Source organism: Mauremys mutica, chromosome 4 (genome assembly GCF_020497125.1).
Source record: "Mauremys mutica isolate MM-2020 ecotype Southern chromosome 4, ASM2049712v1, whole genome shotgun sequence".
NCBI lineage: Eukaryota > Metazoa > Chordata > Testudines > Geoemydidae > Mauremys > Mauremys mutica.
In genome coordinates this window covers 20,069,482-20,086,784 of record NC_059075.1, presented here as the reverse complement: position 1 = coordinate 20,086,784, position 17,303 = coordinate 20,069,482, and the positions used below count along the sequence as shown (strand labels likewise).

Genomic DNA, 17,303 nt, shown 5'->3' with positions numbered 1-17,303 from the left:
CTACTGTGGCCTGGGACCTTGGGATTCACCATCAGATCATTGGGCCTTCGCTATCCTGAGCCTGAGGGATGTACAGGCCAGAGAGAGGGACCCAGATGACTTTGCCACCTCCCCGGCTTTGGGTAAATCCTGAACACTGCCTGGAATGTGAGACTTTGTCTACCCCCTTCTTTGCTTCCTTCACCCACCATATTTCTTCTTTTGTATCTTTTTTGCCATCTCTTTAATTTAAAGAGTTGGCTTAGTCAGACAAGACTATATCCTTTGCAACACTGGTGAAAGCCTCATGACCAAAGAAGCAGCTAAAGCAATCCCCTAGATAGCCCTGATACTGGTAAAAGTTTGTGAGGTTTTGGAGTGGCTGATGAGACTGTTTGCTGGGCTGTGTTTCTCTAGCAGTGAGGTTGCAAATAGGAGTCAGCACTAGAGACGTTAGCTGTTCTTTGCTCGTCCCTTTTATGTGTGTTTGTTTTCTAGGAAACATGGTCTGGAGCTGTTAAAGTCCAATCCTCTCAACTGACTTTTCTTCTCCCACTCTGCCTTCCAAAAGGACGGCTATTACCCTCTTTAATACTATTGGAAAAACTGTCCAACAAGGATTTTTTTTCCTTTTAAAAACTCTATAGCTAAAATGAAAATGAATAAGGAATATTGTTAAAATTAAAGTCTTAATCTTACATTTCAAACACTGTTTTTCCTTTCTCTGTATCTTTAATAAAAGTTTTAAAAAAAAGTAATGGTTTGCTTGCAATGGCACTAAGCATGTTGAGGTCTCTGTGCTCAAAACCTTAACCAGGACTGTTTAGAGTTGTACAGTGACTGGGTCTCATTAACATCTTTGACTCGCTGGGCCCATTTAATCAATCAAAACGAACACAATGTGTCTAATATAGAAATTAACTCTTTATTCTATATTGTTCCAGTTACCAATCCAATTGATTGTCATTTCTCTCAGCCTCTTTTTCCTGCACTGCTGTCATCCACTTCAGTTTATGTGTGTCTCCCCCTTCAAAATGCCCTTAGTAGAGGGAAATTTGACTGCACCACTCTCCCAGCAGCTCTGGTAGAAGGAGTGTGAAACTGACTAGGATGTCAAGACAGCTCAGCTTCAAACAGTTACCATGCTACTTAACCTCAAAATAAGTTAATGTAGGACAGCCCTTTTTTTGAGAGAGATACAGTGCATGCCCTAGTCTTTTAATCTCTTTCAGTGACGAGGTGAGAGGGCATCAAGTTGGCCCAGTTTGTGAAGTTTCATAAAATAAATTAGCTAAATAGTCATTTAATTGCAGAATGCCTACTTATGCCATTATAATATATTAATAATGATTATGAAAAAAAATTGTCATTTGTACATCTTTTCCTTTGCTAACACAAGATTTCTACCTAAAGTATATTTTCTAGTGCTTTCACCAATTTATTTTTAAATGAGATTGGTGCTAGCAGTACTTTTCATGAAAGAAATAGGAAGTTTATATATTCCAGCTGAAAAATCTTTACTGATATTCTGCCTGCTAAATTTATCTTTTCCTAATATCCTTCCATTTCTTCTATTTCTGTTTTCTTGGTCTGCCCTAAAACTACTTCTTCATGTTTATACCCTCAATATACTATAAATAGTTACATCCCTCCTTTAGTCACTTCCTTTCAGTCACTTACTGAAACAGCATTTATTAATTATCCCACTGAATATAAATAAAAACACGGAATAGCATATGGACGCTCTCCTGTTATTTCTCTCTTGTCTGCTTCCTCCCATCCCTTTTCTTTTCCTACTGTTCCACTTTGTCATGGTATAGGAGCTCAGTTCATGCAGATTCGTGTGTTGCAGTCAATCTCTTCTGATCAGTGCTCTGCCCCCAGCTGTATGGTATCAATTGAGGGGAAACTAAACAGACTGGATAGTGATGGGACTAGAAGATGCCCTGTGGCATTCTGGGACAAAGCAGCATATATGGCTGCTACCACTTCTTCCAAATAAGCAGATTCAAGGTTCCTATGGCTGGATAGTGTTAAAAGGGAAAACAGCATCTGAGTTTGAGAAAGGTGAGAATAATACCTTCAGCTTCAGCCTTCAGCTTCTTGGGCACATGGCGGCATGGACACCTCACATGGACACATGAGGTGTCTATAGACATGGCTCAGATCTGTTTACACTCCGAACAATGACAAGCTACACAAGCCACCGTCAATACCCTCCAGGGTCATACACTTCCTGGAATGATGGAAAGACCCATTCAATGTCTGTGTAGGGATCCCATTCACACAACCTCCATCAGCATTGATTTGAACAATTGACACCTCTCTGAGAGACTGGGGAGCCCATCTAAACTGCAGACTTCAGGGAAAATGGCCCCCCATGGAAGCTGTACTCGATATCGACCTTTGGGAATTAAAAGCCATCAGAAATGCCTGTGAACACTTTCTCGCATTCATCAGGGATACTTACACAAAAATCATGGCAAACAACATAGCGTACATGTTTTACATAAGTCATGAAGGGGGCACCAGATCACCCTCCTTTTGCACGGAAGCGCTAAAACTCTCTGAAATTGGTGCATCCACCACAATGTACTCATATCAGCCACTTGCCTGGCAGGGATATAAAATATATCAGACGAAATTTCTCACACGACCATGAATGGGAAATGAACCCAACAGAGCTGCACAGCCTAGTCCGTTGATGGGGGAACTCCAACAATAGACCTGTTTGCTACTTACCAGAACGAGAAATGTCTCTGCTACTGCTCTAGAGCTGGACTGGGGAAACAGTCCCTAGGAGATGCTTTCCTTCTTCAATGGGGCAGAGAGCTGCTGTACGCCTTTCCTCCATTCCCTCTAATATTGAAGGTCCTATTAAAGATAAGGCGGGGAAAAAGCAGAAGTTATATTTATTGCCCCCACCTGGCCGAGATAAGTGTGGTACCTATATCTGACACAACTAGCAATGTATCCTCCTATTCCTTTTCAACCCCTTCCTCACCTACTCTCCCAAAATGACAGACGGATCCATCCGGCTCCAGGCTTGGCTTCTTCATGGTTCTAACACATAGGGAGCTGCTGCTCTGAGGAGATGAAGGAAGTGTTACTACACGGTAGGAAATTGATGACTCGTCGCACTTACCTACAAAAGTGAAGATGATTCCAAATGTGGTGCAATTCCATTCAAGTTGCTCCCTCCCTTTTGAGTTTTTGTATATAGTCTAAGATCAAAGGGCTAGTCTTTCTCTTATCTCACTCAAAGTACATCTTGTGGTCATAACAGCCTTCCACCAGCATGTGGGTGGATATTTGGTATTCACCCATCCAACAACATGAAGATTCCCCAAGGGCATGCAAAACCTCTTCCCACATACCAGATGCCCCACTGCAACATGAGACCTCAATCTGGTTCTAAAGACCCTCACTAGACCACCCTTTGAATGTATGGCCACTTGCTGTCTTCTACACCTGTCAGTGAAGACAGCATTTCTAGTGGCCAGCATCTCGGCACAATAAATGGGAAATAGTGACATTGATGGCGCACTCACCCTTCATGGTCTTTTTTAAAGACAAAGTCACTCTAAGGCTGTACCCAAAGTTCCTCTCCAAGGTGCCACATGAACCAGCTCATTCCCCTCCCCACCTTTTCCTAAAGCCACAATGTGACAACAGGGAGGCAATACTACATGATGTTAGGAGAGCCATAGCATTTTATTTACACAGGACAATGGGCTTTAGGAAATCTCCTAAACTCTTTCCCTCCATTGCTGATGGTTCCAGGGGCTCTGCAATATCAGTTCAAAGGCTCTCCAAATGGGTCTTGAACTGCATTAACTATTGTTATTATGCCCATAACCTGCTACCTCCATCAGGAATTTGCATGCACTCCACGAGATCTGTTTCCACCTTGGTCGCATTTGTTAAAGATGTTCCTGTCTCAGAAATCTGCAGGGTAGCAACTTGGGCCTCTGCTCATACTTTCACGGAACATTGTGATTACTTGAGATTCAGCTTCTGATGCTATCTTCAACTCCACCATATTATCATCAGTAAAAGACTCCACTCTGAAGCCCTAGCCCTCCATAGGGAATTCTGCTGTGAAGTCACCTCCCGTGGAGCACCCATAGGGACACTACTTTGAAGAAGAAGAGGAAGTTACTCACCTTGTGCAGTGATGAAAGTTCTTCAGGATGTGTGAAGGTGCTCCATGACCTCCCCTCTCCCCTCTGCTTCGGAGTTCTCAATAAGGGGCTCTGCAGTAGGGAAGGAACTGAGGGCAGTTTGCCTGTGCAGCGCTAGATAGCTTGAGGCAGTACATGAGGTTGGAGTGTATATGTGTGGGTTTGAACAGACACTGCTACCTAAAATCTCTGATCAGAGTGTAGATACACCTACAGTGGAGAACCCATAGGGACACACATCTCGAAGAACCATTGTTAATGAACAAGGTGAGTAACTTCTTCTGATAAACATTCTGTACAGAGAGAAACCTGAAGCAAATTACACAATTATACAGTTCCTGATTCAGGACAAACACAAATCCATGGTGCCAGGAAAGTCAGTCATAGAATTGATCCTCAGCCCACGTATATTAGGTGCAAGGTCTCACCTTTGCAGAACATAAAAAGAAGATTAAGATGACCATAATGGAAAACAAGTGGTGTCACAGAAACAAAAAATCCAATTCTTATTGGAGCCTGTTGGGAATTCTGATCTCATGGACAGCTCCCACAACTGGTGAATGCAGAGAATCTTTTTTTTTTTTTTTTTTTAAGGGATCTTCCTGATTTAATTCAGGAAATGGGCACCAGAAAAAGAGTGTAGCATCCACCAGCTGGAACAAAATCAATCCTTGAGCCTCAGAGAACTGTTCCTTCCATGGATAACGGACCTGTTTTGGTTGCAATTGTTAGTGTCTGATAGGGGTTTGATAACAACTTTGGAAGAAAGTGATCATTAGAGATTCTGTAAATCTGTTTGCCTTGTAAAAAATGTGGAATTTGCATTTTTACAAACAATCTTTAGTTTTTATAGTTTAAAAAAAAATATTAACTGAATTTTATAGAAAGTACCACTGTCACTTATTCAATGCGCGTGACCTCCCACTCCTTGTGATTGATTTTTTTGAATGCTCTTTAAATTTACATAGCTAAACATACGCTAATAAACTGCTTCTGGTGTATAGAAGTTACTCAGCAGCATATAGGGGTTTGTGTTTTAATGCATCTGAAATTACACTTCAGCCTTCAGATGTGAGTAATTAAAATTATGAAAAGATCCTGAAACTTTAAAAATCACCCCTAAAGACTGTGTCACTGAGTTTGGCAAGGACAAATTTCACGTTGATGATAATGTGCTGTTCTGTACTGTATGCAGCAAGGCTGTAGATTACGTTCGAAGGCAGACAACTGTAGAACACATGGAACGTGCTAAACCTAAACTGAATGAAAAGAAACAAAAACAAGAGGGTGAAACAGGAGGGCCATCAACAACAGTAAAGAAATAATGAACTGTGACTGGATCATTCCAGTATTTTTGTGCATTTAACCCCCCCCCCCAAAAAAAATTCTGAAAATATAGAATACAGACACAGAAATATTTGGTATATGTAAGAAATACAAATTGCAAATCTATTTTATTATAATGATTGATGGAGCTGGTAGGCTTCGAACTTGCTTAAAATTGTAAATATATCAAAACATTGTGTTCAACTGATACTTATATATAGTGGGTAAGGAAACTACAGTTCAGTGTTTCGTTGTAATCGCAGAAGACTATGGATTTTTATATTTATTTTTATCAGAGAATTTTGGGTCATGGAAAACTAGAATCCCTCTCCTGGGCAGATCAAAGTTTCCTGTCTGTTTACTGCCCACAAAAGTGGAGATGAACACTTAGTTTTACTTCTGCTAACAGAGTGGCTCCTACACCAAGAAATATCTTGCTCATCATAAGTCAGTTTGGGCTGGTGAGTGACTGGAAACAGTAAGTAAAATACTCTGTAACTTCCCTGTGCTTCAGGATCCAGGATATGAGGTCGTGAACGACCTCTTGCAAAGCTGGGCAAGGCCCCTGTTATGTCTTTCCACTTTTTCACTGCTCCCCAGATCAGGAACAAGAATGGCAATAATACTGTTTTATGCCTTTCTGGCTGAAGATGGCTCTCAGGCTTGTTTGACCTCACATTGGATCTTTGAATGTGTCTGTCTCACAGATGAGGTCTGCTACTGCAAGACCAATCCTCCATCTGGGACCAAAAAGCTTTAAAATGAATACATGGCTGAAAGAAAAGTTAACAAATAGAGTTTATTCTACTGGCTGGAGCAAAGTCCGTAGTTTAAGTACCATATTAAACCAGTGTAACACAGCTTTAAGTTCCCTTCTGAGGACTTTTACTGTATAACAATGTCCAAGTAAAAAGATCAACTCTCTAATATTACTAATAAAACTCTCAGCATGTTCACGGAAAAAGAGGTTTTGTACAAATCCCATAATTAAATGCTTCTTAGGACATCAGCCTTATTCCTGCCCCTTAAGATCCCAAACTTGGAATCTCATTCTGCTCCGTAGATCACTATCTAGATTGAACCCTGGCAGAAGGTGATGTTATACTTCCTATCCATTATAGAGTTCTTCCCGATGTAACTCCAATCAGATGAGGTTTTTTATTTGAAACTGAGATAGTCATAGAATATCCGGGTTGGAAGGGGCCTCAGGAGGTCATCTAGTCCAACCCCCTGCTCAAAGCAGGACCAATCCACAAATAAATCATCCCAGCCAGCGCTTTATCAAACCTGACCTTAAAAAACCTCCAAGGAAGGAGATTCCACCACCTCCCTAGGTAACCCATTCCAGTGCTTCACCACCCTCCTAGTGAAAAAGTTTTTCCTAATATCCATCCTAAACCTTCCCCACTGCAACTTGAGACCATTACTCCTTGTTCTGTCATCTGGTACCACTGAGAACAGTCTAGATCCATCCTTTTTGGAACCACCCTTCAGATAGTTGAAAGCAGCTATTAAATCCCCCCCTCACTCTTCTCTTCTGCAGACTAAATAATCCCAGTTCCCTCAGCCTCTCCTCGTAAGTCATATGCCCCAGCCCCCTAATCATTTTTGTTGCCCTCCGCTGGACTCTTTCCAATTTTTCCACATCCTTCTTGTAGTGTGGGGCCCAAAACTGGACACAGTACTCCAGATGAGGCCTCACCGATGCTGAATAGAGGGGAATGATCATGTCCCTTGATCTGCTGGCAATTCTCATATTTATACAGCCCAAAATGCCATTAGCCTTCTTGGCAACAAGGACACACTGTCGACTCATATCGAGTTTCTCATCCACTGTAACCCCTAGGTCCTTTTCTGCAGAACTGCTGCCTAGCCGCTCGGTCCCTAGTCTGTAACAGTGCATGTGATTCTTCCGTCCTAAGTGGAGGACTCTGCACTTGTCCTTGTTGAACCTCATCAGATTTCTTTTGGCTCAATCCTCTACTTCGTCTAGGTCCCTCTGTATCCTATCCCTATTCTCCAGCGTATCTACCACTCCTCCCAGTTTAGTGTCATCTGCAAACTTGCTGAGGGTGCAATCCACGCCATCCTCCAGATCGTTAATGAAGATATTGAACAATATCTTGAAACAATAGTTGAAAGCAGCTATTAAATCCCCCCCTCACTCTTCTCTTCTGCAGACTAAATAATCCCAGTTCCCTCAGCCTCTCCTCGTAAGTCATGTGCCCCAGCCCCTTAATCTGACTGACACCTGGGGCACTCTGCTTGATACCATCTGCCAACTAGACATGGAGCCATTGATCACTACCTGTTGAGCCCAACAATCTAGCCAGCTTTCTGTCCACCTTACCATCCATTCATCCAGCCCATACTTCTTTAACTTGCTGGCAAGAATACTGTGGGAGACCGTATCAAAAGCTTTGCTAAAATCAAGGAATAACACGTCCATTTCTTTCCCCTCATCCACAGAGCCAGTTATCTCATCATAGAAGGCAATTAGGTTAGTCAGGCAGACTTACCCTTGGTGAATGCATGCTGACTGTTCCTGATCACTTTCCTCCCCTCTAAGTGCTTCAAAATGGATTCCTCGAGGACCTGCTCCATGATCTTTCCAGGGACTGAGGTGAGGCTGACTGGCCTGTAGTTCCCTGGATCCTCCTCCTTCCCCTTTTTAAAGATGGGCACTACATTAGCCTTTTTCCAGTCATCTGGGACCTCCACAGATCGCCTTGAGTTTTCAAAGATAATGGCTTTGCAATCACATCCACCAACTCCTTTAGCACCCTCGGATGCAGCCCGTCCAGCCCCATGGACTTGTGCTCATCCAGCTTTTCTAAATAGTCCTGAACCACTTATTTCTCCACAGAGGGCTGGTCACCTCCTCCCCATGCTGTGCTGCCCAGCGCAGTAGTCTGGGAGCTGACCTTGTTCATGAAGACAGAGGCAAAAAAAGCATTGAGTACATTAGCTTTTTCCACATCCTCTCTCACTAGGCTGCCTCTCCCTTTCAGTAAGGAGCGCACACTTTCCCTGACCACCTTCTTGTTGCTAACATACCTGAAGAAACCCTTTTTCTTCTTATTTAACATCCCTTGCTAGCTGCAACTCCAAGTGTGATTTGGCCTTCCTGATTTCACTCCTCCATGCCTGAGCGATAGTTTTATACTCCTCCCTGGTCATTTGTCCAGTCTTCCACTTCTTGTAAACTTCTTTTTTGTGTTTAAGATCAGCAAGCATTTCACTGTTAAGCCAAGCTGGTCGCCTGCCATATTTACTATTCTTCCTACACATCAGGATGGGTTGTTCCTGCAACCTCAATAAGGCTCCTTTAAAATACAGCCAGCTCTCCTGGACTCCTTTCCCCCTCATGTTATTCTCCCAGGGGATCTTGCCCATCAGTTCCCTGAGGGAGTCAGTGTCTGCTTTTCTGAAGTCCAGGGTCCCTATTCTGCTGCTCTCCTTTTTTCCTTGTGTCAGGATCCTGAATTCAACCATCTCATGGTCACTGCCTCCCAGGTTTCCGTCTACTTTTGCTTCCCCTACTAATTCTTCACTGTTTGTGAGTAGCAGGTCAAGAAGCGCTCTGCCCTGAGTTGGTTCTTCCATCACTTGCACCAGGAAATTGTCCCCTACACTTTTCAAAAACTTCCTGGATTGTCTGTGATCCGGTATTGTACTTCTAAGTCAGACAGGTAAACCTAACAACTGTCATAGTATTCATTCCCTAAGTAAATTCTTTTAGTTAAGCATCAAAGTTCAGTCCTTAGGAGCACTGAAAATTTTTAGGCAGAGCAGTCATGTCTCCTGTATTCTGAGCTGACACCACATGGCTGTTAATACACAAGATTCACCAAGTTCTGCATATTGGTTGTCCATTCTTAGCCATTGTTAACTTCTACCAAAGAAAGGAAATTTCTCCATACTTCCGTGCCCAAAGGAAGTTAAGAAAATACTAGAGGTGGACTGATAGTGCCACATTCTATTACGGTTGCCCAATACTTCACATTATAAGACCTGATTTTCAGTTGCTTATACCTTTTGCCAAACTCTAACCATTTGAGCTGAAATTTTCAGGCAGATGTCTGCCTCAGCCTGAATTCCTTTTTTTTAACTTTTTTTTTAAATTTCAGTCAAAATATTTCAGTTTCCAAGAATGAGGCTCAGGAAATATACAGTGTGTTGCCCCCCCCCTTTTTTTTTAAAGAAATGCTTAAGTACCCCCATATTTTTGGAGGAGGGACTTTGTGTCAGGGATGTGCCTTTGGCCAATCCATTTAAAATCTGGACAGATTTGGTCAAGTTATGTCTTTGAAAGATATTGCTGTTGACACATAGTAGAGACTTGCTAGATATAATTAAAATTGGGACAACGACCTGCAGAGGCTGATATTGGATAAGGAATCAGGGACAGGAGACAGGAAGCCAGTTGGAATGGGAGGAGACATCGGATGAGGATCTGGGACTGTCTAGGGAAGGGGAGAGACCTAGAGATGGGGATGACTGGGACAGTGAGTCTGGAGGGTGAGTATGAGATTTGATGGAGCCGAGGGCTGTGACTAGAAGCTTGAGTAGTGAAGACTGGGCAGGCAAGGAGACTGGGATAGGAGCAGGTTGGAGGCAGTGGTGTCAAAGGGATTGAGATTGGGGGAAATGAGCAGAAGTCTGTGCCCACTAGGGCAGAGGTTCTTAACCTTTTTCTTTCTGAGGCTCCCCCCCCCCCAATGCTATAAAAACTCCATGGCCCACTTGTACCACAGTAACTAGTTTTCTGCATATAAAAGCCAGGGCCAGTGTTAGGGGGTAGCAAGCAGGGCAGTTGCCTGGAGCCCCATGCCACAAGGCCCCTCACAGAGCCTACATTGCTCAGGCTTCAGCTTCAGCCCTGGGTGGTGGGGCTCAGAGACCTGGGAAAGGCAAGCCATTTAAGAGTTAAATGCTAGAATGAGGGTTGCCTGTGCAATCTTAATTCTGCTCCCTTGAGAGTATGCATTATAAGAGTCTGTTAATTATGTGGTCCCATGCTATCATAATGAATCATAAGATTGCACAGGGAACCTTAATTCTGGCATTTTCCAACTGTTGAATTTATTGACTTTGGAATCTTTTAAAAACTTTTTTGTTTGTAATTTATATATAATCTAACTTGTTGTGGATGTCCACCTTTAAAGGATAATTGTTTTACACCCTGGAAATACTGCCATTAAAATCTTATTGTAATGTATGTATGGAACTTAGCACAAAGAAGAATAGAGAAATTTAACAGTTTGTACCTGAAAGTTTCCTATCTTCAAATCATGGAGTCTAGAAATCTGGCCCATCCTGGAGACAGTGGATCCGACAGACTGGAGAAGGGACTTGACATCTAAGGATTTGGGTTTATTATCATTATGTGAGATTTCCCATATTCTGCAGTAGGAGAAATTATTGTACTTTTCCCTCAAAGTGTATTTAATGCACATTGTGATTTAGGAAAGTGGACTTGAATTGTCTTGGCTATAGAAGTTACCTCAACTGGAGGGAACTTCCTTGGATGGGTCGTTCCCTGGCTGCCAATGACTGACTGGGCTGGTTCTGTCCCCAAATTGCAAGCAGCTAAAGTGTGTAAATTGATCTGTGGACCTTATGACTTGAAGAAGGGAAACTTGATAAATTTTCCTATTGTGTGTCATCATTAAGAAATTTGAAATGTTATCCCTCAAGGTTAAATTGATCTTCCTGTTGCTCAATATATATGTGGAGTCTTATTGGCCCTGGCTATATTAAAGATCGGTTTGTTGAGATTGGGGTTAGAACAGTTGTTGGTCAATAGTCCACCTACCACTTATAAGGATTCCACCATTGTGTCTAAATCTGCAATATATCGTGCTTTTGCTATGTTAAACCCTAGAGTGTAGAACTCATGCCATCTTTTTCCATCCCTTCCCACTTTTAAAGAATTCCATAAAGCTTCTTTTAAAAACTTGTCCTTAAAGCTATTACCACATCTATATTTATTATCTTTTCCTTTAATTCCTTTCTTTACTTTTGGAATTGGACTTTCATTCTTGTATCCTTTATATTTTTAACAGGGTGCTGTTTTTTTGTTTTGCGGTACTGAGTGTAATAAAATCTTAAATAGCTTAAAATTGACATTATTTTAGGAACAATGATTTAAATACACTGATGCCAGAAGCATTTCCCTAACAGCTTGAGTCTTCTTCCAGTGTTGGTCAAATCATGCAGAGCTACTGATGTCTCAGTAGTGACATCTTTGAATGTGCTAGAGGGCAGCCAGTTATCCTTTGCATCATGTTGTGACAGAATGCTATATATGAGTTTTCCTGGGAAATATATTTAGAATCCTGTCCAAAAAGTCTTTTAGAAAAGGACAATGTTAATATTCTTTAGGGACTTTTGTTTTGATATGAACTTCTGTCTTGTCCATATTTTGTTGATGTGAACTGAACCAGTATGTAGCAATTATCTGAATCTATTGCTCTCAAGTATTATATTAGAATGTAGGCTTCTCTACATCCTTTCCACATTATGGGAAGGATTGTTTGTGGAGAGTTCCTATTGACAGTAGAAACTATTCTAGAAGTGCCTAACAAAAAACTCACTGCTGCTTCTTGTATAATTACTTGTATTGTTTAGCTCTGAATTCTGATATGTTCATTGTTACCAGTATAATAATACAGATATGTTACAAATGCATAGGAAGACAGTCTCTGCCTCAGAGTTTTTAATCTAATCTGTGTTCTGTGAAAACATTCATAGTCATTATTCCTCAGAAAAGCAACGAAACTGAGAAAGGTATTTATTCATAGCTTATTTTACTTTTTAAAATAAGGAATCTTCCTATTTTGAAACAACTTTGTTTTTAGATCATATAACTTTAAAGTTACTCTTTGCCTGTTCATATAAGTGAATTTTATGACTTAGGGTGAAATCCTGACTCTTGACTGAAGTCAATGGGAGCTCTACCATTGATTTCAGTAGGGCTCGGTTTTCACCCACAATATCTAATTGCACTTTCATAAAAGTATTTACCTACAAAGCAGGTATTGGGGTTTTTCCACCTGTTCTGAAGCATTTACTCTCTCTTTATTATACATGTGCCATGGTGACATGCGCATCAAAAGATTTTATGTTCTTCCATGTTTCCCTATAATAACTGTGCCCATAAATGAATTTTGAAATTCTCTTAGCTTGGTGTCCCGGCCGCGAGACTGTAGAATTTATTTAAGAGAAAAGCTAATGATCAGATATTAGATGAAGAAGACAGTGTTTAATATCAGACTTTCATGTCCAAATATGACTTTAGCTTGTAGTTCAAGGAAAAGGATTTCATTGTGAGGATGGGGGGGATGAAAGGAAACAAATGGCACAAGGGTGTAGTTTAAGGGTCTTTCCATTTTATCCAACTGTTTGTTTGGAAGAGTTGGATAAATTGGTAGTTGCTCTGAAAACCTGGATGTGATTCCTAGGAACTGGGATGGTAGTAATAATAGTTGTGAGGACTGTGCAGGATATTTGGCTCTCTGAGGTAAAGAGGAAAGGAAAAAAGCTTTATGCAGAGAGTAGTTCCAATAGCATGTAAGATTGGAGAGTAGTGTGTGAGCATGACACTAGTGCACAGAAACAATGAGGTAAACAAATGCTTTCTAGAGTAACTACCAAAAAATCCCAACAGTTACACAGATGGAGAAAGGATCCCTTCAGTTTGTTAGAAGAATTACCTAATACATTTCCGAGTATTAATAAGAAATACACGAGCTAAACCTTGATATAGTACCCCTGGTGAAATTCTGTGCCAAAAAAAAAATTCTGCACACAATATTTGAAAATTCTGCATATTTTATTTGTCAAAATAACACAATGTAATCATGCCAGTTTCAATTATTTTGGTAATTTATTTCAAAATATCTGTCAGCGAGTATGTCTGTAACAATACAGACCAAAAAAAAAATTCTGATCAATTTTTTTTCTTTCTTACAAATAGATTCCTCATTAGGCATATTAATGCATAACGTTGAGTAATTTATTTAAATTAAAATACAGAACTGTATTTCCTGCACCTGTCAGAAGTAGTGCAAAGGCTTGGGGGGAGTCAGGGGTAATGGAGGAGTTGAAGGAGAGGGAAGGAACCTAAGAGTGAACTTGGAGGGTGTTGGGTGTGGGTGGGAGAAGGTGGTGTTTTGTTGTTTTTTTTGGGGGGGGGGAAGGGAGATTGTTAGGGAGTTGGGAAGCCTCCCCCATGCAGACCCTGGCTGACCCCAAGCCCCTCCTATTCAGTCAGGCACATCTGCCCCTGTCTCCACACTCCCCATCCCTATGGATCTCTGCAGCCTCTCTCCCCCATCCCCAGGCTCAACGTTGTCACCCCAGTAGTTCCTGAGCCTACGCCCCAGTCTGTCCCCACCACTAGCCATTCTGAGCCCCAGTCTGTGACCCACCAGCAGCCCTGTGTGCTTCCCTCTGTCCAAACCTGGCTCTGCAGGCAGGGTGCTGTGATGAACGTCTACTCCTGGGGGAATTCTGCAGCACTGGACAGAGAATTTTTTTTCCCCACCGAAAATAAGTTCCACCCCAGAACTGCAGCACTGCTCGCGCAAAATGTATTTTATGTGGGAAAATACAAAGTTCTGAGGAACAGAAGAATTCTGTGTGTCCGCAGATGCGCAGAATTCCCCCCAGGAGTAATATAGGGTCCTTTGAAGAAGTGTGCTTTTCAGGTACAATGAATGTATTCACTAGCTCACATTTCTGTTGTTGTAACTACAGGAACTTGACTTAGATTCTTTTTCTTTCCAGGTACTCCATCACCACTTCCACGTGAATCCCATGATGTGACTTGTATACCAAAAACTAATTATAAATACCCTGATTTGCCCATAACCAGATGTAAGGAAGAGGTAAACTATAGTTATTGAATGAATTGAACTTCTTCTGTTAATAGACTAAAACTGCAAATCCACACTGATGGTATTTTTCAGAAGGAAAATTTTGGTATTAAATTCATCCAAGATTAAATGTATGGTTTCATTGAAAGGCTCTGTTTGTAGAACAAGGCCAATTTTTACTACATTTTTTTTCATAATTGAAACATTTCAGTTACTGTTTCTAACTAGACATTCATGTGTATATATGTGCACATCAGTTTGTTACCTTAAATGAGTTCTTAAAAAAATCATGGAAGTAAATAAGGAAATCGTTAAATGCTATTTGAAATTCTATACTGAAATATTTTATGGTCTTATGAGCATTCTTTAAAAATTTTAATTTCAGGTAGTTTCTTTGATAGAAAGCAATTCAGTTGTAATTGTACATGGAGCAACTGGTAGTGGTAAAAGTACGCAACTTCCACAGTATATTTTGGATTACTACAGTCAGCACTCTACCTACTGCAACATTGTTGTTACCCAACCTCGAAAAATTGGTGCCAGCAGCATTGCAAGATGGATTAGCAGGGAGCGATCATGGGCATTAGGTGGATTTGTAGGCTATCAGGTATGATAATGTTTCAAACTGTATGAAGTGCATGATTTGGAAATGAGGGGAAAAAATTCCTTTTCTGCCTTCTTTTATCATGTTGGTTATACCATAAGTAACCCAGGAGCAGTGTAAATAGCTTTTAAAGCAGAACTATGGGAGAACTAGAGGTTGTTAGCTGGAGTTGATTATTAAAATCAAACCAATTTTCACTTTTTTTTTTAAAGTAGTGCAGTTTAAATTATCAACCAGGAAATGCAAAAGTTAGACTCCAACAGATATTTTAAATTGTCCACATTGTCTAGTTATTACATTTTATGGCATAGATTTTGCAACATAAATAGTTTGATACTCCCTAACTGTGATTTCTTGTCATGGCCCAAATCTGATGAGTTTTTGCTATCACCTGTCACAATTTTTGGGGGCATGGCAAGAAACTGTGGCTTGTGGATATGGATGGGGGAGGGAGGGTGCCAGCTGGTACATGATGGAGTAGTGCTGCTTCCCTTCCCCATGCACTTGCTGTTCTAGTGAAGAGCTGGCAAAGCCCTGCAAACAGCAGGGCTGTGGGACCAAGATAGCTGGCACCTCATCACCCTGAAGTGGTGTTTCACTGGAGCAGAGCATGGCCCAGGGAGGAGGAAGAAGTGTGAGTGAGGCAGGAGGATGAAGCAAAGGGTTTTGTACTCCTCCTCCTTTCCTTTCCCATTGCTTGTTCTTTGTGTCCCAGCAGCAGTTCTGTTTCTATTATTATTATTATTTTATTTTGGTTTCTGCTCAGCACCTCAAGAAAAAATGGAAAGCTTGTGGCCTTCCTCTAAGTATTTGTTCATTCAGCTCCATTTTTCTTGTGAAACAGCGTTTTCCTTCCTCTTTGTAAAATAAAGATTCAGTCCTTGCTGCCTTCTCTTCATCTACAATTTGCTCTGCAATCCCTTCTCCTATTAATCCTCTCTGACCACAGTCTCATAATCTTCTTTAAAGGGAATTGTGATGGGTTGGGTTGCAGAGAGCCCCTCGTGACTGTCACCTGATGTGCTGAGGCTACCTCTGAACCCGTTTTCTCTGCCAGCTTGGGCCTTTAGAACCCTGCCTTGTTGAGCCAAACATGCAAGCCTGCTGCAACACAGACCCAGGGTCTGAACCATGTCCCCAAAGCTGCAGACTTAACTGAAAACAGCTTAAGAAGTGCTCCTGTTTCCAGCACCCAGACACTCAGCTCCTAATGGGATCCAAACTCCAAATAAATCCGTTTTACTCTGTATAAAGCTTATACATGGTAAATTCATAAATTATCCGCCCTCTATAACACTGATAGAGAGAGATGCACAGATGTTTGCCCCCCCAGGTATTAAGTACTTACTTTGGGTTAATTAATAAGCAAAAAGTAGGATTTAAGTGGTTCTAAGTAATAACAGAACAAAGTAAGTTATCAAGCAAAATAAAACAAAACATGGAAGTCTGAGCCTAATACAGTAGGAAACTGAGTAGAGGTAAATCTTATCCTCAGAGATGTTCCAATCAGCTTCTTTCGCAGACTAGACTCCTTCCTAGTCTGGGCCCAATCCTTTTCAGACCAATGTCGTGGTGTATGGCCTGGGTCCAGCAATAATTCACACCCCCGTAGTTACAGTCCTTTGTCCCAGTTTCTTTCAGGCATCTCTTTGGGGTGGAGAGGCCATCTCTCGAGCCAGCTGAAGACAAAATGGAGAGGCTTCTAGGTCCTTTTATATTCTCTCTCGTGGGTGGAAACCCCCTTGTTCTGCTGTGCAAAATCACAGCAACAAGATGGAGTTTGTAGCCACTTGGGCAAGTTGCATGTCCATGAATGATTCAGCTTTTTGCCCCTTTTTTTTTTTTTTTTGCTTTTGCATTGTTTAATGTTATTTTGAACGTTCCCAGGAAAGCTCAGATGAGGATTGGTGTCTCCCAAATCCATTGTCAGTTAAGTGTTTCTTGATTGGGCACTTACTCAGGATAGTCCTTTCTCAAGAAGCTGACCAAATGCTTCACTGATGCTACTTAAAATCAAACACCTTGAGCTACAAGTACATAGCCAATATTCATAACTTCAAATACAAAAATGATACACAGATACAGACAGCATAATCATAACCAGCAAATTACAGCCTTTCCATAGACACCTTACTTGACCTCCTTTTGTACAAGTTTTGGTGTAACTATAGGACCTTGGTTGCAACAATGATCTATACGGTCATAGTTCATGTCAATAATGTCACAGGAATATTTTAGATCAAAGGTACTGGCCTGAAGAAGTTGGGTGCCACAGTGAAAAGCACTATTAAAACCCCCAAAGTAGATGCTGAGCATGTTGTTGATGCT

General features: G+C 41.3%; 1 protein-coding gene across 4 annotated transcripts in view; it reads left to right on the top strand.

The window, feature by feature from the left end:
- Positions 1–17,303, top strand: part of TDRD9 (tudor domain containing 9) — a 148,648-nt gene that overhangs the window by 21,551 nt on the left and 109,794 nt on the right. For 3 of the 4 annotated variants that reach the window (XM_045014188.1, XM_045014189.1, XM_045014191.1), the window contains 2 exons: positions 14,283–14,383; positions 14,757–14,978. In XM_045014188.1, coding sequence (XP_044870123.1) covers positions 14,283–14,383; positions 14,757–14,978 — 323 coding nt within the window. The remainder of the gene's footprint in view (positions 1–14,282; positions 14,384–14,756; positions 14,979–17,303) is intronic. The other variant, XM_045014190.1, reaches the window with a different exon arrangement.